Source organism: Poecile atricapillus, chromosome 14 (assembly GCF_030490865.1).
Source record: "Poecile atricapillus isolate bPoeAtr1 chromosome 14, bPoeAtr1.hap1, whole genome shotgun sequence".
NCBI lineage: Eukaryota > Metazoa > Chordata > Aves > Passeriformes > Paridae > Poecile > Poecile atricapillus.
In genome coordinates this window covers 7273055-7299716 of record NC_081262.1, presented here as the reverse complement: position 1 = coordinate 7299716, position 26662 = coordinate 7273055, and the positions used below count along the sequence as shown (strand labels likewise).

The 26662-nt window shown below is 35.8% G+C and overlaps 1 protein-coding gene across 3 annotated transcripts in view; it reads right to left on the bottom strand.

The window, feature by feature from the left end:
- Window positions 1–1452: 1452 nt before the first annotated feature.
- The window catches only part of PARN (poly(A)-specific ribonuclease), a 46573-nt gene continuing 21363 nt past the window's right edge, over window positions 1453–26662 (bottom strand). For all 3 annotated transcript variants that reach the window (XM_058849444.1, XM_058849446.1, XM_058849445.1), the window contains exons 20-24: window positions 24723–24809; window positions 20400–20474; window positions 10029–10218; window positions 3868–4061; window positions 1453–2352 (exon numbers count right to left, since the gene is read on the bottom strand). In XM_058849444.1, the coding sequence (XP_058705427.1) occupies window positions 2300–2352; window positions 3868–4061; window positions 10029–10218; window positions 20400–20474; window positions 24723–24809 (599 nt within the window). In that variant the 3' untranslated portion in view covers window positions 1453–2299. The remainder of the gene's footprint in view (window positions 2353–3867; window positions 4062–10028; window positions 10219–20399; window positions 20475–24722; window positions 24810–26662) is intronic.

Below are 26662 nucleotides of genomic sequence, written 5' to 3'. Positions count from 1 at the left end.
AATAAATGTGGATCTAATTTAAGCTGCATTCTTTCCCTCCTAGAATTAATGACTTCATTTAAGGCGCAGTGAAGCGGACCAAACCCCACGCAACAGTGAGGTCTGGTGAAGGATGAGGGGCGTCAATCCCTGCTTAGGACACCACCAGACCTGACCTCTGGCATTCATCCAACAAAATTTAGTGTCAGAAATATTTCCGCCCCATCCACCACAGTTAAGTAGTTAACCCAGATGTCAATTGGTAAAATCAAACACACATAAAGTCTAGGGCATGCAAGAACCCCGTTTTCTTAAACAGTATTAATTACTGACAGAGATCAGTAACATCCAGCTTCTCAAAATGACAACTGAGAGGAGGTTGAAAATAGAAATAGCAGGTACAGCTGTTAACCTCTGTAGTGTACAGATGTATGTATATAGCTACTCTGAAAAAACAAGTTTTAAGGGATTTTATTGTAATGTATTTTCCCCGCAGGTATGTAAGCATTGCTGTTCATGAGTAAAGAAGATCCTAAGGGCCTTGGGGTACAGACTCCAGGTGGATTCTCTGCGACAGTGTGGCCCTCTGTCTTTTGAGCAGCTAATTCCTTGCCCCTTAACCTCTACTTCTGACAATCTCTTTAAATGTTTCTGTACCCTTTTGTCATCATGACTCAAGCTCTGTCCCAAATCATGCTATGCCAGTTCTTTAGGATATACAGTTAATAACTCACTCCAAAATTTGGATAGAACACCATGTGATTTACATCTCAATGAGAGATGAATACAGCTTATTAGGTGTTCACATATTCTGAGAACTAAATTTACAATTGGTTTGGATACTCAAGATGAAAGTGATTTAAGTATTTAGGCCTAAGGTCATGAGCTGTAGGGAAGAAAAGCCTCTGGATCCTTGAAAGCAGAAGAGTTCAGTTACTAATTTTCCCTTGCATCACTAATAGCAAGTCTTGTTTCCCACATTTTAGTGTGAGAATGTGATGATAGAGCTGCTATTAAACAATTTAATTATAGTACTTCTGGGAATATTCTAAGGTTAGAAATGCAACATTTCACATTTAACATCTTGAAATTATTTTTCCCTTTGCAATGGAAGTTCGCAATAACTTAAAAACATACCTTCAAACAGGTTATTCCATGTTTAAATGATAGTGGTTCCCACTCTAGTGTAAATATAGTATTATGAAGCCTTCTTAATATTCCACTTTTCCACAGAAATGGCTTTGAACTTGCTGATTTGTAGAATTCTTTTGTTTTCACCCCTCCAAGGCAAACACATAGCTATTTAAATCTTATGACAATAGGCTTGCTTTTCTTGGTTACATTCCACAAATATCTTGAAAATAGTCCATGGAACAAAAGGGTCTGCTACTCACAGGATGAAAAAAAATATTAGGAAGAAAAAAAAAAATTCACTCACACTGTTTTAGATGCTAATAAATAAAAACAAACCAGTTCCTAAGAAAATGTCTTTAATTTTCATGTTATGGAAATACATATTTTGGTTTTATTTCCATGATACAAAAATTTAAATATCAAACATTTTCTGAAATCTACCAATGCAGATCCATTTTTAAACAAATAAAGGGCTGGTGCAGTTAGCAGGTTTATCACAGGTACCAAAAAACATTTTTTACAAAATCAGGATTTAAAAGTGGAAACAACAGATGTGAAAACAAAGAAAAACTACCTCCCACCAGGAAATTAATGTTTGAGAAACTTTTAATTTACAGTTTTTTGAAAGGGTAAGGTATATGTAAGGCTGGTATTTAGATGAATACCACCTGCACTGGGGGTGGGGGTAGAGATCAGAAATTCAAAAATGTTCCTGGACAAAGTAACAGGTAGAAAGCAGTATGTGAAACTGCAGATCTACCTGTTTCCAGAATGCTGACAGCATAGTGATGCTGCCTCAATGAATAGCTAAATATTAGGAGATCTGTGGTAACTCCCCAGGCAGAGGAAACAGCCTAGCACAAAATCACAGAGTGCCAGTTCTTGTACAGCTCATAACCAGCATGCCAAAGGAGGTGACCAAAGGACATCGAGTCTTGCTTATTAAACCTAACATCAGTTACAACAGCAAGGATTTCACAGGATCAACAACAAGTCATATACTAGGTGATATACACATGAGTAAAACTGACAGTGATTGTTCAAGAAACAGTTTAAAATAATTAAACTGATTTTCAGGACACATACTGCTTTGTTAACACCACTTTATTTAAATAAAGTATGGCTTCCAAGAGGTGTATTCTCTCAACTGCTTTCAGTCATTTCCACTTGTTAAGGCAGTTGTTTCCTACCATGTTTCAGGAACCTCAAAGATTCCAGTGGAACTAGTTGTGAGGCTTCCTAGAAGACAGAATCATGGAATAAAAATTAAATCAATATTTTTTTTGTTGTTCTTTCAGACGATATTAAGACATTTTCCTATAGAGAGAGACTCTAGATACATTACTGGCAAGTCAATATTATAAAGAGAAACCAAGAGACTGTTTATGAATAGGTACTTAAATATTTTAGAAGGGAAAAAATAAAGGCTAATTTTAGGTTTTTTACATAAATGATGAATACTATATTCTTAACCCTAGTAATTAGGTAATTTTGGTTTTGCAATTACTGGGATAATAAAGTTAAATACTATTTTCCCAAGTGTACTTGTCATTATTCTTGTTTAGGCTGTTAAGACAGGGAAGAATATTTCAATCCCATATTAACTGGAGAATAAAGATGAATCACTAATACCAGTAACACATATTCCTATAATGCCAAATACAGAATTACCGTAGCTATTCTTGTCATTTTGCATATGCTTACAGGCCCCAACTGCCCTTCTGAATAAAAAGAAGAAAGCAGTTCCAAACACATCTTTTGAATCAGCAAAGAGATTTTACTCTACCAAGTCAGGAGAAAGGATGCCTGGTATACAATACCACTTTCTGGATAAAAGTTGCTAGTGCAGTTATTGAAATGAAGCTTCAATTGCAATTATTAGAATATACTTCAATGCAGGCAGTGCTCCAGATGACTAATACGGTATGATCATCTGGACCAAATTAAGATACTATTTAATTTTATTATAGTCCAATTTCTACAAGAAATTACTAACAAACATTGAAATAAAATCAAATAAATAGATCAATAAAATAATTTTTTTTGAGGTTTAAATTAATGTGATCTAAGGTTATTTACTTTTTTTGTACAAGCTACAATAACTCATAAACCAGCAAAAATTACAAGGTGAAACATCATGTGATTGTAAGTTGCCTGCATTTAGTCAGACATTCAGTTCCAAGTATTTTGGCTAAAAAAATATATAGACATTAAAATCTGAAAACACACACCTTCAAACCAACCCTAGGTGGAAAGTCTTCAGCCAAATAAAGCACAATAAAGGTTATAGTTACATACACCACACACAACACTGAACATACGCACACATCAAAACAGAGTGCCATAAATTTCGCTTACTATATGCAAAACACATTGTGTAACCCTAACTACAGTCATATTAAAATAAAAATTAAGAATATCTAAAAAAATATTCAAAAAGTTTTATTTTAAGGAAGAAAGTAAGCAAAAGGAATAAATCAACCACATTCTGATTCCATTGGCTAGTGTCAGATTGGGTTTTGGTTGGTAGTGAGTTTTTTGGTTTGGGATGAGTTCTTTGCTTTTTGATGTTGTTTTGGTTTGTTTGTTGAGTTTTTTTATCATTTTTATATTATGCAGTCTTCAGTTTCAAGAAGAAGGTGGAGTAAGTTACTGCTAGAAGCAAAGACATTCAAGAAAAGAATTTCAGTTCTGTTCAGGCCTAGAACATTTTCAAACAGAACAGAAAACCACATGAATGAACACTGCACTTACCTGCTGGAACTTGTTCTGTCTTGATCTTTTTCAACTTTTTGGCTCTCTTCTTACCATCTGGAAGGGACTCTGCACAGGAGTCTGTCTGATCATTTTCTGGATCTTGGCCTTCTCCCTCTTCCATATCATCAGAACCAGTTTCTTCCTCAATAGGGCTCATGCTTCTCTTTCCCACTGTACTGGTACCTGTAAAACTGGAACATAGAAGAAAGATGATGATGAAAAAGTCAAGAGTAACTATTATATAGGTACATGTACATCTAGTAAATGCTTATGAAGGTAGGAAAATAAACTGTCATAAGTGGTGTACTATGAAATTAATTACATTATATGAATGATGTGGCTTAACTATAAAATTCCATAAATTTGCTATCTAATCCAATCTTATGTAGATCAAGGTATACATTCTTTGTACTATCAATGTTTCACACTTAGCTGCTATTCTGATGAGATCACTCATCCGAAATGTAATTAAATCAGTTCTCTATCCCTGCATGGTTTTACTTGATAGTTATGCAAGCTCTTTAAAGCACTGTCAATAGACACCAAATCATGCACAACTCAAGCCTCAAAACCACATCTTGAAATTGAAGGAATCTGCATGCTAACTTCATCCTCTTACCTGGAACAACAGGTAGTTTTAAAAGCATTTCTACATAAAGGTAGAGAAAATCATCAAGCTCCATATATAAACTTAAATCTGGCTTTCAAGTGCAGAGTCCTGTTATTCATGGGGCCAGTAAAATAAAAATCACAAAAATTTGCACACTCATTTCATTAGCAATATTTGAATGAAACTGGACTAACACAGTGCAAAGATGAACTCAGAGTTCCACTCCTTTCAGCACTCACTGAAATAACCTTGTGTAGGCTTTTGTTTCACTGAAATGCTATTGTTACATTTCCTTAAAAGACAAATGACAATATTAAAATCAAATTAGCATGAGTATAAACTAGAATGCAGTAGCAAAGGGACTAATCAGAAACCAGTTCCCATTATGAACTTCTAGATAAGTAAACTATCTAACATATTAGACTTAAATGTCTAATATAATGCTTTTAGAACAACCAATTTTAAAAAAGGGTAGTTTTAGATTTATGAACTTTTATTTTTTAATTAGAGCTACATAACATGGCTGTATGCATCTAAGCCATGTTCTATTCTGTGAGTTAAATAAATACTAATACTAAGTTATAAAATAAAGCTTGACAAGGTATATTTTTATTTTTAATCAATAGCAATGAATTACTGTGTTTCAATAAAGTTTCAGCTAAAGGAAGAACTCTGGAAGAATTCTGCTGTATAGTTTTGGCTTTGAAATTGAATTTTCTCAGCTGAACATTTTGCAACTTGAAACAGTCTGTCTGGGATGTCCAAAGGCAATAAACAAAGATGAAACATATGATTACATCTCATGCTCTTACTTCCACTTTAGGAGCACAAACACCATTTACTTTGATGAATAGCTGATTTTTCCTCCAAACATTCACACACAGAAGGCCTTCTTGCATGATTTCTTGCAAGTCATCATTTTGAGTCATACCACAACTACCACCAATAAAAAGCTGGATAGAACTGTTAATCCTATGTACACACTTCAGTATTGCAAAACAGGCAAAAACTAGGGCTGGAAAGAAAAAAAGTCTAGGGAAGAAGGAGCATTTAGGTAATGAAAGACTACTTTTTTTTAAAAATACAGTTTAGAAAAGCTTGTAAGAATTCTACTTTGGGGAAAGACAGTCTGAAAAATACATTAGGAAGAAAAAAACTCAGGAGCCATAAATTATGATCCCAGTATTTCTTCAGCCCTTGGCTCTCAGAAGGAAACCTGCACTCACTGTAGGAAGAAGATCCCTTCTTGAATGGTCTTACGGCTGAATTTAATTTTTTTCCAGCTTAAGACTCCTGTGAAGTTATTGGAAATAAAGAGAAATAAGTTCTTGACCTTCAGTGCACATTTAGCTCGGTATCAAAGAACAACACAGAAATTAATTTTTTGCCTTATCCTTATCCTGCAGATACCTTAAGGGGAAAAAAAAAGCCACCACCAAAAAGTGGCAGGACAAAATACAAAATAAACATGTTTTATAATGAAGAACCATTGTCTTCCTTTCTCCCAAATTATTAATTTTATTTTATATTCATTCATTGATTGCATGGCTTCTAGAGGGGAAAAGGTTAATTTTTTTACATCTTGTTCTTCTTTAACCTTAAATAAGATTCAAGATTACAGCAACACTATGCACTTAATAGTAAATGAGTATGGCTGTATATAGGACTTAGAGCACTACTCAAAGTTGAGTTTTCTAATCATAAGTTATTTTGGATGTGTCCACATAGCTGCCTCAACTTCCTTACTCAGCTGAGACACAACCAAAGTTAGAGATTCAAACACAGTAATAGCTTTCAGTTCTTGTCCAATGCAGACAGACTTCTTTTATGATCCTTATGACCATTTAGAGACACAGATTTACACCGTCCTCTAACCATGTAACACCTAGGTTTCAAAACACACCTGTACAACAGCTATCCAGGCAATAACTATTTATTTTCTAGAGAATGTATTTCAAGAGGTACTGAATAGCAGCAACCCAATTAGTACTATAGTAACTAAATTGAAAGAATCAGCAAGTGGAGGGGGGCAAAAGGCAGGAAAACAATTATGATGATGTAGCACTTAACATTTTCTGTTTTGGAAAAAAATGTCTGAGTTTTAAAAGAAACACTTTATCACAACAAGGCATTTGGAACTGGCCTGGATATATGAGGATCTACAATTTCAAATAAATTTCATTTGCACAAAAACCTAAGGTCTCTTGACACTTGAAACAACATTGGGGGTGGGAGTAGATACTGTTCCATCATAAAAATCAGTCATTTCAGCTGAAGAGCAGGTGACATCACCTGAAATAGCACTACAGTGCATGAACACAATGATCATTTACTTGCAACATTTGTTATCTATACCCTTAATACCTCAGCTTTTGCCAATTCTTATTCTTTAGTGGGTAATAAACCACTATAAACAACCATTTCTGTAATAAACCAAAAGAATCATCAATAGAAACACTTGCATATTTCAAAAATGAGGTAATTTGGCAAAATGAAGACATTCAAGAAAGTGGTGCTACAAACAGCACCCTGAATTGACAGAAGATGCAGCACTCATAATTTTAGGTAGAATATGTGTAAGGCAAAGTGATGTATCCCTTTATTGTACTTCATACAAGTCTTTTTCCATTGCCCTTACTCTATTTTACTATTTCCAGATGATGATCAGGAGAATAAGTACATATAAATAGAGCAGGGCACATAGTTTCCCATAGAGCATACCCTATTTGACTTTTCCTGCTATGGTTTAACACTATTTTGCTAAGGAAAAGCTCTTAAAGCCATGCATTTAACAGTCATGGCAGAGCTGGCAGGCAGTCATTTGCTAAGCACAACATAGCCAGTTCCATCTGTTTCCTAAGTGTGTTCTGAATAGCAACAGATCTGGACACGGGGATCTTATTTACCACTTGAAGTTTTGTCAGATGCAGCAGTTTTTTCCTCTACTTCTCCATCTCATATTAATAATTAGGCATATTTCCATTTAAATAAATTTGTATATTTAACAGTAGTATTAAATTATATGCAAGGGATATATATTAACTATAAATAATTTTACCTTGTGACTGCTATTAATACTATTAAACTCTATTTTCTGAAGATTAGTTCCTCTACAATACAGCACTACAGTTTTATTAGCAAGACAAGAATTAAAGAACCTTTGTTACATTATTTATCAATCCATCAATTTAAGACAAAAGTTCCTTACAAGAAATACTCAGCAACTTCCTTACTGAATGAAAAAGTCGCCAGGACACATTGTCATCATGGAGACAAACAGCTATCCCTGCAGCTGTGCTCCTTGGCAGAAGCTGATGCAGCAACCTTATTAAATAATAAATAAATAAAGGATGTAGTAACATGAAGCTATTATAAGGGATCAGCTGCTGGATACATCACAGTGCTGAGTGCTCAGCTAGATATGACTTCAACTAATCTGGACAAATATACATGCACACGTACATATTCATCCTGATTGTTTATATAAATATTGATATTATATTTTACATCAAAATTATTGTATATAGTAAATAAAAATATAAATGTATTATACACCTTTAGATAGAAATATTTTTATATACCTTTGACTGGAAAAAAAAAAGTGTTCGTCTTGAGTAAAATAAAAGACCATGGTTTGCAGTTCCATGTTCTATCTAACCAAATTACGCTTCAGAGGAAGCATTTACAAAACATAAATTGACAAAATAATTAAACATAATTAGTAACAAATAAAAATAAATTAAGAAAAACATGTCAGAAGACCTGCATGATAGGGAATCTGGGACTGAACCAAATCATTTTATTATAAACGGAGTAATAAGAGAACAAAAAATTATGTAACATCAATTACAAGAGATCTGTCAACAAAATAAAGGCTGCTATCCAAGGCTATCAAAATGTTGATCATGTGAAAATAAAAAGCCTCTTCTTGTAGAATTTTACAACACTAGATGAAAAAAATATATTAAAAATTTTCAAGGAGAGTAAGTGCTTAGACAAACAACTCATTGGGGTATGTCAAACTTTTAGGAAAAGAATTTACAGAAAATTTTATTCAGCAGTTTTCCAAATTACACATTTGCATATTTGGTGGATCTTAAACTTCTTTGCAAGACAACAGCAAATCAGCTTTCTGCATTTCCTGCTCTTCATGAGCTGCCACTGTTACCATCTGCCTGAAACCTGTGAGGCACCTAAATGCCAACATTCATTGAGAGGGGACACTTTCTCTGGCAAAAACAAAACTAGGACTTAGTACTTTTCAAACTCAAGGTGTAGTATTTCCAGACTATTTAATAATCTACCACCTTAGTTATAGGGCTGAGCCTTAGCCACATGCAGGCTGGTGTGAGGACAGTCCTTAAAGCTCCTCATCTCCTCACAGCATGGACTCCTCAGGAGTCCCGAGTACAACAGTACAATTAAGCTAACTTCATTTGATATGGATTATATCATCACCTTCTTCCATATGTTTTTTTGAATCAAACATGTCTATAACACATTTAGAATTCCCACCATGACAAAAGCCATGAATATCTGACTGCTTGCCAAAATACACACCTGTAAAATCATAAGGTCATGAGAAGAACAGAACAAGTTCAGCAAATTTGTTAAACGACAGATTAATGTTTAGAGGAAGATATAATGAGAACTAGAACTTAATGTAGCATTTCCAAGAAAGATAAAGCAGAAATACCTCAGCACTGGTTTTATGACCACCAAATTTGGTTTGTGTAAACCACGGGGCAGGGAGGAAGAGAAGAGAAATCCTCCTCCCCCCCACCCCCCAATAAGCCAAAATATCCACCCTGAGAAATGTAACTTATATGCTTCACTCAACCTTATTTTCATATAGAATTGATAGAACTGGGGGGACAGTGCAGGAGAAGGGAGGGGGAAGAATGGCAATAACTTAATACGTTATTTTTACAATTATATTAACACTTAAAAACTCTTCACGTGTTCAGCTACAGAGATGACTGAGAAAGAAGCTGGCTGTTACCATCATATCCAAAACCTGTCATTAATATCAGTGGGTAAATATGGAATAAGAAATACACACAGCAACATAGGAAACATAATGTACCAAAACCAAAAGCAGCATGTCCTGACTTAATTTTGTCCTTAAATAATGAACAAGCCCTTTTCAAGTTTTATACTGAAAGCTTAAAGCCATGCATCATTTGCCATTCTATTTCTGAAGCATAAGGACAACTTAATCACTTCAACTTCACAAGTGTCACATGAATAAAGAAAATAATTTTTAAATTTTGGTTATAAGAAATGGTGCTGCTACATCAAGCTCATAAGCTGTGATGTGACCTGCCCTAAAGATCCCAGCATTTAAAAATCTGTCTGATCATATTAATGATGAAATTCCCTCTGTTCCTTTACCTATCATCTTGTGACAGCTGATATACCACTACTGATTTATATGCAAAGAAATACATACAGAAGAATGTCTGTATTAGTTAAGAACTATCCAAAAATTGCTAGATTTTGGATGGAAATGCAGAAAGAACATGAGCTGGCAGCTCAGACGTCTCACCTGTTAACACAGTAGTATCGACTCTGGGTAACGTAAGGTGTGCACTGGGTTTTTAACCTCTTCCTCTCCATCTCCTTCCAGCTATCTTCTGTACATTTTCTCTTGGCTTGTTTTTCTTCATGTTTTTTCTCCACATATTCTGCATATGTCTGGATCCTATAACTTTCAGCATACCGGCTGGTGTTTACAGCTATGGAAAAGGAGAATGATATTATACACAAAACACTTAAATGACAGCATGCCCTCTACTGAAATAGCTTATTTTGAAAAGCAGAAGGGTGCAAGCTATTTGTTCTGTTCATAAAACAATTTCTAGTTCCATTGTTAGCAATTAAAAAACCAAACCAAAACAAACCCAAAATGCCATGTTCTCTAGAAGTCACAATGTCTGAACTAGATGCTCAAAGCTCTTCTCAAAGTCAGACTGTAAAAAGAGTTAAATCTACTTAAGACGTTTCTTTTAAATTAGAAACGATCAATTCTTCAGTCGTAACCCTCTTCCAGATTGCTTGTTGGCAAGAAAAGATTTCCTGGATTTTTTCCCTTTTAGTCTCATTACTTAACCCAGCAGGTTTATTTTGCAAGTCTGCCAGGAAAAGACGACATTTGCAAAGCCTTTGCCAAAACTCTGTTTGATTGCTGTGAAACATAAGCTTATTTGAGCTGCATTTTTGGTTGCACAAGATATCCATGGAAGAAGCACTTAACTAATAGCCAGCTGTTCCATCCTTGTATCTTTCTAATGGCTTATCTCCCTTTAACCAAAAAAGACTTCAAGTTCAAGGTAGAAAGATTTCTGTCAATGCAAAATTAGAAGCACTTTAAAACTAAACAGAAAAACTTTCACTGCCTCTCCTCAGTAACAATTTAACAACATTCCTTCAAGTCCCAGCATCTTCACAGCTCTCAGCCTTTAGTCTGCAAGCCAAGCTCTGGCCTGACGCCATCCCTGTAACAGATGAATCAGCAAATTAAACTGACTGTCAACTGGTGTCTTCTGCTGCTTTCAGCCTAGCTCTCTGAAAGAAAGCATTGTAAAGCAACCAGTAAACTAGTTTAAATATAAACCAAACAAAAAAGCCCCCCAAACCTCAGATTGTTTTTCTGTACATTTTAAAATACCGCAGTTGTAGGGGAGAAAAAAAACGGATTTTATTATGTACTTCCAATTTTTTAGAGCAATTTCCCACTTCTGGACTCTAGTTGAGCTGTTTTAAGTTCAGATACTCTGTGCTACTTCTGGTGCAAGCATAGAGATGGCAAGCTCCAACATCAAATTTCAGAAAAGGTGAGGAAGATGGCTGGATGTGGTTTTCCTCCTCTTTCAGGAAGGGAGGAAGGGAGAATGGATCATCCATTCTGTATATTTGCTTTGTAACAGTGAAATGAGATATCTATAATACCTGCCATGGTATATAGATGCTGCTGTTGCAACATACATAAAACCAGGCAAGAGTTAATTTTAATCCCAAGTATAGATAGCAGTAGTTATGATTAACACCCCAGTGAAATTGTTGCACTAATCAACAAGTGTCAGACATCCCTCCTTTCACCCCCCTTGTATTTGTTTTGAACTACAAAGTTACAGGATGTGTTTGCAAAAATTAGGGCAATATTTCTTGCCCATGAAGTTACGGGGCAGGCATCACAAATGAAATAATAAGGCTCACTGGAGTTTACTGCATGCCAGCCAACATTCCTAGGGGCAGATTTTGTTTAGTTAAACTCAAGCATGTTTTTACTTGCTAAAATCAAGCACAAAGTTACCATGGATCATCTGATACATACTCATTTGTTAAAACACAATAACTTTATTTGTTTTGCTACAAGCTATGAACCAAAGTTATGGGTCTGCCATTTAATTCCCAGACAAACTCAGCCCTTTTTTAAGGAAGAAAAACAAATCATTTGAGGCCTAAAGATAATTCTAAAATAAATCTGTGCAAGAGTCAGTATTTTTGTACAAAGACAACTCTGCTTTCTTGAAATAAGGCATGTATTTTACAGCAATCCATTCATATGGCACACACATACACACACAAATATATTTATATACATATATAGCATATATATTTGATATAAAACGTTACATGCTGAATAAATTGCTTCATCATTGAAAAACTGAAATGAAGGCATATGGAGAAGTCGAAGGAGCCACACAGATAAATCAATTGTGCATGGTCTTGAATTGAAGAGCAGCTCCCTGTAAGAGTTCAGTACATTTTCCCTGATGCTTTTTTGATGAATGCTGTCCATATTGCCTAACAAAGCAAATACAGTTAGGTCATTCTACACTCCCAACAGAAGAGATGCACTGCTAGAATGCTCTGTGAATTCTAAAAGAATGAAGAGAACTTAGGGGGACTACTTATTTATTTCTTCAAATTTTAAGAGATGAGAAAAAATCTTTCTGTGAGAAACCTGACCTAGTAACCAACACCATGTGGTTATATTTCACATTAATTGCAGGCCTAAAATTTCTGTCTCATAGAAGAATAATAGTAATTGCAATTTATTTTAGGAAAAGCACTTCTAGAGGATGGCACCTTCCCTTGTTATTAGGGAAGACATCAAACAGGCTGACTGTCATTGAGTGGTTCAACAGGAATTTGTACAAAGATACCCTCTTGCCAAGTCCTTGCTTTTATGCCGAGCAACATCCTGACAGATGGCCACTGACAATATTAAGCCTCTTAATAAATAGACAAATATGTTGGTGAACTTTGTAGGTAAAAGAAGAGCTACAATATATAAATGCAATAAACACACAGAGCTATACAGATTAAGGCTGCAATATTAAACACTTATGCTTATGAAATACTGAAGTAAAATTTCACCTGTGAAGCCTTTAAGTGACCTCTGTATTGATTCTGCATTAATCTTATCTGATCATGTTCTACTTAAAACATAGAACCACTGCCTCAGCCAGAGCAACAGTGTGCAATTAGTGAGTAGCTAAGTCAGTGCTTTGTTTTACTCTCAATACTCACCATATGGTTCCACAGCCTTATTTATTGACTACCAGGGCTATTCATGCCACATGTAACAATCCAGAAGTTTGCCATGATGACAAAAGTGCACATGCATTGTCCAGTATTTCAAAGTAAAAATCAGGGGTGGAAGCAGTAGTGCTGTGTGCCTATTTTATCAACAGAATGCAGAAGACTCAATGCCCCAGATTAGAGAGCATCTTTTAAATTAACCTAAATGGAATTAAACTGTCCTCTACAGAACATTCAGGACTGAGTCCTTCCACAGCAAATGTACAGACATATTCCCAGAGAAGCCATAAATCCTAAAGAAACCACATGATCATGTAACCATGGACATTATGAAGGTGTAAGCAGAATTCAACTATATTTTGTTAAATATTAGTGAAATTATCAGTGTAATATTAATGACCCCTTTTGTTAGCCTATATATAGTTTTCAGTCTTTCAAGCATACCTGGACAATTTCTGCTGCAAGGCATCAAAACGTTAACACATGACTAATTAGCTGGACCAGAGTCTCTTAAGTATATTTGATAACAGCAACTATCTGCAGGCTGTACCCAAACTGATAACACCAATTTGTACACTGTGCTGCCCATCCCTTTGTTTTCCTCTTGTGTATCAGCTGAGTATCAGCTTAAGATAGAAAATGCTTATACGGATTCTAAAAAAAAGGTGTTGTACAAAGGTTGTTCTCTCTCTTGGTATCTGAATTCAGAGCAAAGAGCAGTATAAATGCAGGGACAAAGCAGCTCTTCACCTTGCAAAGGAGGATGGCAAGTTAGAGAGCAAACCAAAATGAGGCTTTGAACCTCCATGCTGCAGAACAGGGGAAAATGCACAGGTGATCTGAAAGAAAATGGTTTTACTGAAGGAAAATACACTGCTAAGTACAAAGTATGCAAAAAAAGAGGAAGGGCCCTTGTGCAAAGCTTAAACTTAAAATATTTTCTTCAACAGGGATGATAGTGTAAGTCCACTAACATGTCTCATGCTATGCACATGTATGTAGATTATTATAAAGGACTTCAACTCCCATACAGATGAAGTTTTTTAATTACCAAAATAATTCAAGCTACTTAACCTTTCCACTCTATTAATTACCTCAATAATTAATACATTTCACAGCTTTTGTTTCAACTTATTTCAAAAATTCCAAATAAAATGAAAAGGTAGTCACAAGACTTCCAACGTTAAGAAAAACCCCTATTCAAACTTATGGGTTACAAAGGGCATTTTGGGTTTGGGGTGGTTTTTTGTTTGTTTTGTTTATTTATCAGCTGATGAAAAAAAAATATGGCTGCAGACACCTTGAAGGTGAATGTATAATCTGTCCTCTTAATTCCACAGCAGTAATACTGGAAGTTGTAAAATAGCTATCTCTAATATGATTTATACCACAGGTTCCACTGTAAAACCAGTAAGTCATTTTCCTGCGGCTCTCAAGATTCCTGAACAACACAAGCTGAAATTCACATCTCAATCCCTGCATTTACTACAAATTTTAAATAAACACTGCAGAATTTTAACTCCCAGGATTGCTAGTAAACTGTTCATATCTGTGAACCTACAAATTAAAAGCATAACGTGTTCAGAACATTTTCATTCTAGTCAGAAATTCTCCATGACTATTACTGCTCAAAGCACAGAGAGCTCAGACCTGCAGGACTTTCAGATAGAAATGGACACAGTCTGGCCCCACAGCTGATTTCACCTTGGTACCAAATGGGAGCACCCTGCTTCCCTGGGCAGCCTGTTCCAGTGCTTGACACCCCTCTCAGTGAAGAAATTTCCCCTAATGTCCAACTTGAACCTCTCCTGGTGCATCTGGAGGCCATTTCCCCTCGTCCTATCATTTGTTACCTGGGAGAAGAGACCCACTCTCACCTGGCTATAACCTCCTTTCAGAATGTATCTGGTATAAATTTCACATTAACTTATTGCTGACAACACAGTCATGTGAAATGTAATTTTTCAGACTCTGGGTAATACAGAATCTACTACCTGCCCTTTCCCTGAAATCAGTGAGGAGAGATTGATATACACACAATCTCAAAATACTTCTTAGATATTTAAATTGTGGTGGTAAGCATTCATGCTAAGTAACAGGCTCTCTAGTAAACCTCCAGAACAGTAATAAGCCATAAAGCCCAGTCCTGTCTGAGAAGCTCACACGTTCAGAAAGATAAATGATTTAAACACAAATCATTAAAAGGCTGTCACAATTTCAGCTGCTGCACCTGCTTTAGTCCATTGCTTCCCTGCTGCCCAAAAGCATCGGGCTTCTCAAAGCCAAGAGGAAGAAGATATCTTGCACACACTAAATTCTGTATGAGCTCATATATCAGGGCATCAACACATGGAATAACTTAACATTATTTTAGTGCTTGCCATTTACAACAAGCAGTTGCTTTCAATGTGTATTTAAAATTACAGGTTAAGTGCATTTATTGCATTTTAAAACAGCAAGAAACACATTCTCAGGAAGATTCACAGGTTAAAATTACTCTAAAGTTGAACCATTGGTCCTAAAATATTGCAGAAGTTACTCATAATCAGAACATAGATGTTATTAAACTGAACCCAAGCCTTAGGTAAAGGGAATTACTGCAAGTGTTGGCTACTAAGGGAAAATAAATGAGGTGTATTTTTGAGGTACCACAGATAATTTTGTCCATTATTTTCATGTAATATATGAAAATTTTCATATAGCATGTAAAATGTCTCAAAAGCCCAATTTTATTTTCAAGCACTTTAAAACTTTAAACATATTTATAAGACATTCCCACTTTTAAAAATTAACCCATTCCAAGTACCAGTGTTTTTAAGGGTACCTTTTAGATGGGCTACAAAGACTCCACAAGTGCAAAGACACCTACAGGAACTTCTCTTTAAGTATCAAGGTTCTTTTCAGACCAGCAACCTGAACAGTCAAAGCTAGATGACAACATTCAAGGAAACCATGAAAAACAAGAGCTTAACATTGATCCAAAGCATTAACTGAGGACTCACAAAGCTAACTGCAGAGAACAGTTGAGAGGCTGAAGTGGTTAAAAGACAAATACTTCAGGTTATACCAATTTATTCATTAAAATAAAATACTGGGCTTATTTGACAGTTAAGACAAGCTGAAGTCTCTCCCATTTTCCCCAACATTTCCAGACTATCTGGATGAAGTCTAGATCTTTGTAAGTCATAGGATCATGGATCACAGCACTTACCCCATACTAACCTCTCCAAATGAAAAGCCAGCTTTTATAAGTATAAACACACAAAGCTGAACAGCATCTAAAGGCAAGCTTATCTAGCAAGACAAAAATCTTAAGAGACAGAAGTTGTATGCCAAAAGTTAGTTCTAAAATTTCCTGTGTTCATCAGCTCTAACAACGCACAGTGTTTATCTTTGCCACAAACTTAACAAACGTGTGCTTCATGTTTGACAGAAATGCTGATGCCACTTGCAGTGCAACTTGGCAACAAGTTTTGTCTCCAACATGTCCAACTAAAGGAATAATAAAGGAATATCAACCACTTAACAAATTCTTATTACCTACTTTGAACAGCAAATCCCAACAGAACACAGACAGTATTATTGTCCATTAGTTTTCGGGTGCTTGTAGCCTAGAAATTAGTTTACAGCATAGCATATTGCAAAAAGTTAAGACAAATTACAGCCATCTAAATCACCACTTTCATAAACCTGTTACTGGCTTTAAGATGACATTGCGGCAGCCCAACAGAAAGAGTGACACAGAACCCACTGGAAACCAAGAACCTTCCCCTGGCAAAGGTCAGGTCCAGTTTGCACAGACAGGCACGGCAGGGTGACTGTGCAACTGCTCCCTAGCATCTGTTCTGCTGCAGCTTCCACCTCAAGCTACAGAGAGCAATATGATTTTATAGAACAAGCCTTTTCTCCTCATAATAGATCTGAGAGTGAGCCAATGTGTGAGTTGTGTGAATAACTAAATAAAGTGAAGATTCTTGGACATTATCATAAGCAGCAAAATGAGAAGTTTAAGGCATTTGACTCTTGTTTCCCAAGGTTTCTGGTTTGTGTGTTTTAAAGCATGCCATATTCAGTTGGAAAGTTAGGAGCAGCCCCAGAATTGCCTCTAAAAATACTGCCTTTTTCCCTAATTAGTTTTTCAGAGGAAATAAAGTGGAAAAGGAAACAAGTCTTTTTATATTATTCAAAGATTCATAGGGTAACACTTAAACAACAAAGATTTCTTCAGGGTAACACTTTAACAATTAAAACATTGGAAAACATTCTCCCTGGCAACATAAACACTACTGATTACCATGTGAAATTTGAAGAGCTCCTTATTAGCTAAATTCAGCTAATTAAATGTATACTTTATAAATAGAAAATCTTAGTGGCCAATATTTTATCAATCAGTTTTGGACTAGGTTTTAATGGCTACCATCCATGATATCATGTAACTCAGGCACATTGTTTGAGTAGTTGTGAGCACTGGGGGATGAAGAGATATATTTTATTCCCTACATATTCAAAATAAATTTTTGAATCTGTAAGAAATCCAACATATTCCCAGGATGCTGATGAACAAGTTTTTAGCCCATTTAAAATACTGAATCCAGGAGAGTTAGAAAAAATGAAAACAGCATAGCATAGCAGCAACAGCTTATGCAAAGTGCCACATTTTGAGAGGTCTGTCATTTGTAAAGGTTAAGCATGATAATTATTTTTTGAAATAGAAAAGACAACTCTCACAATTTCAATACTACCCTTAGATACAGTTACACAAAAATAGTCATATAGACAAATCATATTTCAAGTTGTCTTGTATCACCTATGAAGCTGAACAAAATTAAAAGGCATTGGAGCTAAATTGTTAAGAAACCAGCCAGACTCATCAACTGGTTATTTTGAACATGTACATCAAGGGAGGATAGCAGATCAGTCTTTAAATGATCTGTTGTTCAAGTCTCTTAACTTGATCTTAGTTCAGCCAATTTTCAGTATTTGAATCTCTGCTGCAACAGAAAAATACAGACACCTCCCAGATGTAAATGGGGTTTCAAAATCTGATAGATCCAAATCAGTTAACACTCCACAAAGATAAGTACAAAACCAGTCTCATTTTCATCACTTTTTCACACATAATTTCCTTATTAAAAACATGCAAAGCAAGTCTGGCTATTTTTACAGTACTTAGACTCCTCTATAATGGAAATCTGAACACTTTAGAGAAAACTTCCATACACTTTTCACGTCCTCGATCCATTTACGTCCCACAGATATTCTTGTTGCATTTGTGTTTTCTTGAGCTATACCAAGATATCAGTACCAGCTCAAAGTCAGAAACCTCTCTAAGAGGTAAACATAGAAGTATATCCGTACCAAAATCCTGCCTTGTGTTCATATTGTTTTACAGTTCTCCAAGGCTTTTTATAAAGTCCAGAAGATGCAGACATTTATATAAACAGGTTAAAAAACAGGCCACATTATTAGTTTTTCCTAGGTTCTTCACTTAAGTACATCTCACTAAATCACAAGTACAATCAGCAACTTTTATTACCAAAGCAGTTCATTAAAGAATTTAAGATCAGGAAACAGAATAACAGAATTTATGATGTATTTATTACAGGGAAAAAACCTCTAACCAATGAAATACCAAGGATTTTAAGCAATTCTAAAGTAAAATCACACAATTCTTGGTAATTGAGGTTGCTATAGCTTATCAGCTTGGTTGGTCCACTGCTTTCAGTATATGAATTTCTACTAACCTGATTTCATGAAAATCTATGGAAGACTATAATCACCTGAACTTTCAAACAAATAACATGTTTCCCAGCACGTAGGCCACAGAACAAGCCTCTCTGTTTGTCAAAGCACAAAAAAGACACAGAGCAGTGCCAGAAAGATTCAGTTTCAATATTCTGCAGACATTCAGTTCTTTCCAAAATATGTAGTTGCTATAACAAAAACAACAAAAAAAACCCAAACCAAACCAAACAACAGAACAACAACAACCAAAAGTAGTGGTGATAATGTATATGCCAAGAATTTAGATAATGGATAAGTAACTGAGGTAACAGCAGCGGGAAATTTACTGTAGCAGCATCTAGGAAGGCTTTATTTGACATAATTCTTTACTGGAACTTCTCATTAGAAGTTAGATCATTCTTATATCTATATATAGTTGGAGAAACAATGGCTCTTGCTGCTAAGGAGCAGTTGCTGGAAGGAGGCTGCTGGTGAGCCCTCAAAATCCTCTGTGGAGCAATGAATGTATGAGGAAGTATGATAAACACTCCCAGGATGTTAATAAGGAATTAGAGAGATGCACTGACTGTACATCCAGACCCTGAAAGCTTCTTATTTGAGCTTAGTAAGGATAGATGATGGTAAACTCAGTGGGGTTTTCTAATCTGTTTTATTTCTTTTTAGAACTTAATTGTGGGAATTCTGCCTGGATAGCTCTTAAGTGCAACAAGATTTTAGCCAGTTAATCAGAAGCGCTACATATACTGCTGCTCTCACTGGCTCCACAGCATCTGATGCAAGAATTTCAGTGAACAGAGATGGAACTATCCCAAGATATCCCAGACATATCCCAAATGATCATCTATAATGGCCTACTTCTAGCCATTGTTCCCTGAAGTAAGGGTATGGGTCAATCCTCAAATATATGCCCAACAGAACTACAGAAACCACTAAGAGCTTGTGGATTCAACTATACTCAATCAAAAAATCTATAAAAAACCCCACCCCGAACACAAAACCACCGCCAAAACAACAAAAAAACCACAAACAAATCCAACCTAAAACCCCCATACACCCAAAAGACTGCTTGCCCCCATAACTAACAGCAATATTTTCAAATGTTCAAATGAAAATTTAAAAACTTAAGTCTGTAGAGACTGCACATTGTTCATAAAACAAACTGTAGACACATTAGCAGTCCAGGTTCTTCGGACACTGTTATTTAGCATGTGCTCCACAATGCACCAAAAGGCATCTCTGCATTTGTTCCTTGCAAATGTAAACCAAACTAAATGTGTATCTGTCCAAAGCATACTTGGAGGCAAAGACCACAAAAGTCTTTGATAGTCTTACTCTGTGGAAAGTAACAGTAAATAACCTCAGTAAGTACTGCACCAAGTGAAGAAACCAGCAGTACTCTGTCTACAGGTTTAGGTACTTGGAGGCTCATGGAATGAAACACAAAATTCTCAACCAAATCCAGTTTGGGCTTGTTTTTGCTGCCACACATGTGGTGCTGCTATGGAAGTCCACTTCCTCTAAGCAAGTCAGTGGTTTTGCCATTAGAATCACAGACCCTGGTGGCTCAGAGCATTTTGCAGGAGCCAGTTAGTTTCAATGCCAAAGTAAATCCAGCAACACGTACCTATTTGTACTTGCTCTGGCTGGCTCAATGATACAAATGCTGATGTATCATCAATCCACGAAACCTGAATGTTACCTAGAAAAAGCAAAGGAAATTATTATGACTACTTTTATTTTAGACTCAGTCATAGATTTTTATCTCATATGCCATGAAATAAAAAAGCCATCTAAGAGTAATTGCACCTGAGGTGTCCACAGAAAAGGTGTGTATTTCATACCCAGTTACACAAGGGCCCAGAGCTGTTCAGGATATCACAGCTGCATGTGCATCCTGTACACCCTCAGACCCTCACATCCTCCCTTCATGACTTCTATATGAGTCTACTAAATAAACTGAAGTGATTTTCTGAATTTCAGCCCTTTACTCAAATAAATAACAGCTCTTCGAGGGATGATAAATTCCAGTCGAGAGGGGTAGATAAAAGATTGATCACATCAGTGGAGAACTACACTATTGGGACACTAAATCTTCAAAGTCTGGTTTGTTTGAATACCACCATACATAATTTTCTGGATGTGAAATAAAAACTTAATTTGAATCAACATGAGGACAAATGCACAAAATCATGGACCTCATTTGGAAGCTGTTACAATGGAACAGTGACTGGGAAAAAAATCCCTCTATTCATCAAGCAGTTAGTGCATTTTCTATGTGAATGGCTTAAAATGTCACATTAATACTAGAAGAGCTCATAATCAAGCAAAAGCAGAGGAAAGGATCCCCATTCCAGACACAAGGTCTTATTATAGTCTGAAATCCATTTACATCTCCTGTCCTTACCTAAGCACTTTACTGTTAGTACAATTCAAATATTGAAAATTGGTGCCATTTTTTTCACGTAGACTAGAAAATCAAGTTATTTATAATGTTACACCACCATTTAACCTTCAGACATTACAAGGTTAGAAACAATGATGCAAAAGGGCTTAAAATACATTTATTCTCAGTTGTTTAATCTATTGAAATCTAATTTAGTCTACAGGTTACAAGGTTATAGAAGTCTCTTCTGAAATCCAGCCAGATTATAAACAGATTTTCTAATTATAAAAAAATAAAAGCCTAGATAGATTTCATTCACATGCTATACACTTGAGTAGCCAGCTATTTAGGAGTTTAAGTTATAATCATTTTGATCATTGCCAAAACCATAATTAATTCGGTATGGTTTCTGACATCTCCCTGTACTGAAAGGCTAAAGCTGCTATTAGGATGAGCCTACACCATGAAGTTAGAATTTCTTTAAACATTTTTTAGGGCACATAAGTTCAATTTCTAATAATTCTGCCTTTGACAAACATGTAACTTTTCTGCCTATGGGTAAGGCTCTTTGGTGTAGGGAGAACGTCCCTTTGGCAGGACACTAACATTTCACAACACAAGAAAAGCCCGAGCTGACTCGTGACTGCAGCTCAGAACTGTAGTGCATTTGGTAGGACCCCAACACTGAGTTTCCTTTAAAGGACAGAAATTACTGTACAAATTCATATTGCTCTACATGCATTGACAAGTCTTTGCTCTACAATTATTCATGTATCGAGTTCTCCATTTTTGTATTACTAACTACAAGATTTTCTAAACAATCATTTAAGATATCTGAGACCATATTCTGTTATAACTCTGGAACACAGAAATGCTGTCCAGATTGTGTCCCCTTCCTATATATACAGATAATTAATTTCAATCTACCTGACCAGACTGTTACATCAGAAAGAAAAATTCTCCTGAATATCTTGCAATTGTGCTGTCAGTATAAAGTAAGAAAGAGGACCAGTGCTAGACAAAAAAAAAATCTCCTGAAGGAATTCAGCTGCTATTCAAATGGACTTCAGTGTCCATATTTTCACTTAGTGCCAAATAAAAATCCAACCTATTGGTGGCACATCATTTCAGCATTTCAGTATCAGATCCTTATTTATTGTTGTAGAAAGGCTACTGCACTCTATGTGACTTCTGACTTTGTATTTTTAGCTAATAAAGGGTTTCAATACCGGCCAATATATGTCGCTTTTATCCTTGGACTTATACACTTTAAATATAGAATTTAAATAAAGTCAAACATTAAGTAGCAGACACTGAGTTCCAATCTGAAGCGAACTGCAACAAATGCTCTTATGCAACTCTCCATGCTTAAAAGATGCTCTCTTCAGATTATGCCACATTTCATCATTGTTAAGAAGTAAGAATTTAGGAGAGATAAGATTAATGAATTAAATCATGCAGTAATACTGCTGAGCACTCAGTAAATATTGTGCATTTCAAAAGTATGGTGAAATGCAAATATAGATCTGGAAAGCAAATGCAGCTGCAGTGCAATATTTAGCAATCACCAGAGCCCTGTGCCAGATCACTGCAAGGCCAGTGCAGATAAGCCATGGACTGCAATGTAATGGAACACCAGTTCTATGGAAATAAACCAGGAAATTTCTCTCTGCATTTCTAGAATACATCAAGTCTTCAATACTTTGAAGAATGCCGAGGGTGGACTATGACATGAAGGTGCAAGTAACATGTATTTCTTCTGTAAAGAAATTTGAAAATTCTCCTTATATCAGCTCAAACATGCAAAGAAGATTAAATCCACAGAATAAAATTATATTGATGGATTACATCATTGAAACATTTTTCTTTTTATATTCTGTTCTTATACATTTCCTACATGACATTTACTGGTAATTAAGCGGTAGTTTTTATAACATTTTGATAGTAAGTTGAGTTTTAATCAAAAGCCCAAAGACATTAATTTAAGTAGAATTTAAGGCTGTACACTAAATTTAATATAATGATTTGCTGTATTCTACCAAATCCTATTTTAATGACTTCATATTTCACATCAGCATGACCAAATAAACAATACAAATTTAAGAATCTGAAGTGTTCTAAGAGACTGCATAGTGCTGCAAGTATTTGTACAGTGGAACTACATTCACCCCTAAGACTATAAAAACATCTTGCATGAACAGGTGTCCACTTGGTATGCAGGCAGTCCTGAAAGATCTCAGAATGATGAACATCCCCTCTAGACCAGCAAATGTGAACCAGTTCCAAGTGTGACATTGCAGCCCTTTCAGCTGTTTCACCATATTTTGTTAGAAGCTTCATGGAAGATTATAATTCTGCTTCAATTAATTCTAAAATAATTTTTCTGTAAAATTCAACTAATACTGTTGATTTCAATCCACTTTAACTTATGTAATAAATTAGGCTAATTCATGTCTGTTACTGCCTTTTTTTTTTAGCTTTTGGCAAATCACTCAACCTCCCACTGCACCACTCTGCCCCTATCCACCTACAACTGGAAAAGCATGGGTACTTCAGTATTCCAGAATTTTGGAAGGAATAATCTGCAGTTTGTTTCCAGATACCATGGCAAAAACACTTTAAAAAATATACAGATAAATTCTCGAACCTGGAGTTTGCAAATCGAAATGTGAAAACACTCAGCTCTACAATCCGGAGGAGCGCGGGAATTGGCAATTCCCAAAGCGAGCATTGATCCGCGTGTGAGCGCGCCCCCTGGCGGCGGTGCCCGCCCGCAGACGGTGGGAGCCCAGCCCGGGCGATGCTCCCCACCCCGAACAGCAGCTCCGGGAGAATCCTGCCATTCCTACATTCTCGCCTCCTACATTTCGGGGCTATCACATGCCATCCGCTACACTGAGCCCTGCTGCGGTGAAGATCGAATGCTCACAAGGAACTGAGGGAGTTTTGATACAGCTCCAGAGTTCCAAGCCACACGAGAGTAGGAACAGGAGGCCACCATCAATTAGTTCAGCTATCCAAGTACCTACATTTTATACTTCTACTTAGTAGAGGAACTACTGCTGCTCAGTTATTAACTAAGTTATTAACTATCCTTTTTGCTGTTTCTTCTCACTTGGATGGTGTTCACAATCTGGAAATCAAATTGGTTATTTTCAAGCCTGCTTCCTTGCCTAGACTCACATATGCTGGAGTTTGGCTTTACGCAGACTGCAGGATGAACCTTGTCCCTAAAGCCTCAATCTGCCTTACACCAACCCCCATTCTCTTTATCCACCTATATAACTCTTATCTCCTTTCAGGAGAGGATGGAAATAAAAGGATAAAAGATCCTCAATATTCAACAAGCACCAAATAAAGACTTCTAAAGAGCAGTTAATAAGAACGGCAATTTTCACATCATTACATCATTACAAAGTCCACAGGACACCGTTCAAAAATTACAAAAAGAGATTCACTATTACCTACACTAGGAATAAGTCTGCACAGACAGACTAAAAACAAACCAGAAATTTAACTTGTTAATAACAACAACATAAAAGGAAGACAGATTATATCACTCACCAAAGGCACTGAAAAGCTGGTATAGGTCACTAGTCTTCCACTCTTTGGGAAAAGTAACATGAAGAACATGATCTCGTTTGGGCTGTACTACAAAACAAAAATGTTTTTGTTAAAATAAGAGACACTACTATAATCTTTAAAATATCCTAAAACAGTCATATAATGTAGTCATGTAGTTTTTTCCTTTTCTTTTTCAAAAAGAAAACAGGACAAGATTTATGAAACTGCATCAGGTACAGTTAGAATGTGCCTACACTTAGGCATGAAAGATACACTAAATCCTACTAGCTAGTTCATCTATTTAAGGAATTGAAACAGCATTTCCTGCAGTGAGAAATGCCCACAAATGTAGTTCTTCCCATCCCTTGCACCAAACCAAGTGCAAGGACAGAAAAAAGAAAAAAAAAAAGCCTTTTCATGCTCCACCTTTAAAAAATTCTTAGCAATGGTTCAATTTTTGTCATTTTCCTGTGAAACAATGTTTAACTCAGTATTAGATACAGTATAAATAAAGTATTAGATACAAGCTACAATATACACACTGACATTTTATTATTACTACAAATTACACCAAGAAAAAAAGACAACTCATCAAGGCCAACATCTAAAGAAGTGAATAAGTCTTTAGTGCATATTGAAAGAAATTTTAAGGTCTGTGAAATTGAGAGAGAGAATCCAAATCAAACTGCTAGAAGATGTAAGAATACAGCATAAATTATCACTATCTTACTTTCACATATTTCTCCCACCTCAAGTTCCTTTCACTAAAGATGTTTTTATAACCTGTGAATTCCTATTGTATTTTAAAAAGAAACAAGTTGAACACTGTATTTTCAGGGCCAAAGATACTGAAATACTTTGTATTTTCCTACTAAACTATTTGCAGTTCATTAATTAAGCCTTTCCACAGCTATCTACAGAGATCTATTTTGTTATGTATGGCACATTGCTAAATCTTATGTGTTGTTTTACGTTTGATGACAGAGGCTGAACCACTAAAGTCAAGTGCTCCACTTTACAATGTAGTGCTCCAGTTTGTTCAGAATAACTCAAGGGTTAACTACACACAGCTTGATGTGATCAGATTTTAATTTGACCACCTGGTAACACTCTCAGGAAAATCTTCTCTTTTGGTATAGAGACTTAGGGACTGTTTTTCATTTTAGGGAATGATTAGTGACTTACCTTCCTGAATTCTTTTTTAATACAAACTTTTTTAGTTTCTGATCTCTTTAGCTTTCAGCTTTAAAACCGGAGACCTCTCCAAGGTGTATCTCATTTGTAACAGGTGTCCAAAATCAGACTATCAGCCACTTGTTACGGCTAAGTGTTTTAATCTGTTCACCTAGCAAGTGGGTTATCCTGAGTTGACAAGAAACCCCTAGTAATAAATTACAGGTGTACATGAGCACTGGGAGCTCAGTCAGGCTGGACAGAGACACAAGGAGATAAGGAAAGCAATCCCTTCATGAGCACAGGTGAAATCCTGTTCCCTAAATCTGCTACTTAAAGAAAAAGGATAAAACATTTTTTAAGGACTAAAATTCTTTTTTTTTTTTTTTTTTGCCTTATACAAGTCAAACACCAAAACCCCACAAGCAACAAGCAACAATCAATTCATTGTTGTACAATTTACTGAACAGAGAGCAACTCAAAGTTTAATTATTTGTAATCCAGCAGTAGAAAATCATAGCATGAACAAAACCAGTTTCAGATATTACAGCCTTTATATATTGATTAGAGAAAAGAAACTATTCCTAACCTTCTTGTACCTGCTTATTCTTAAATTCAGTGAATCTGCTGTTAAAATCTCTAACTTCTCCCTACTTGGGTGAAAAGTATTTGATTCTTTTTCTGCTTTGCAGTCATTTTGTGAGGCAACTTCATTCTTTTAAATGAGTTTTTAACACACAGTAACAAAAGATGATGAAAGCCACATT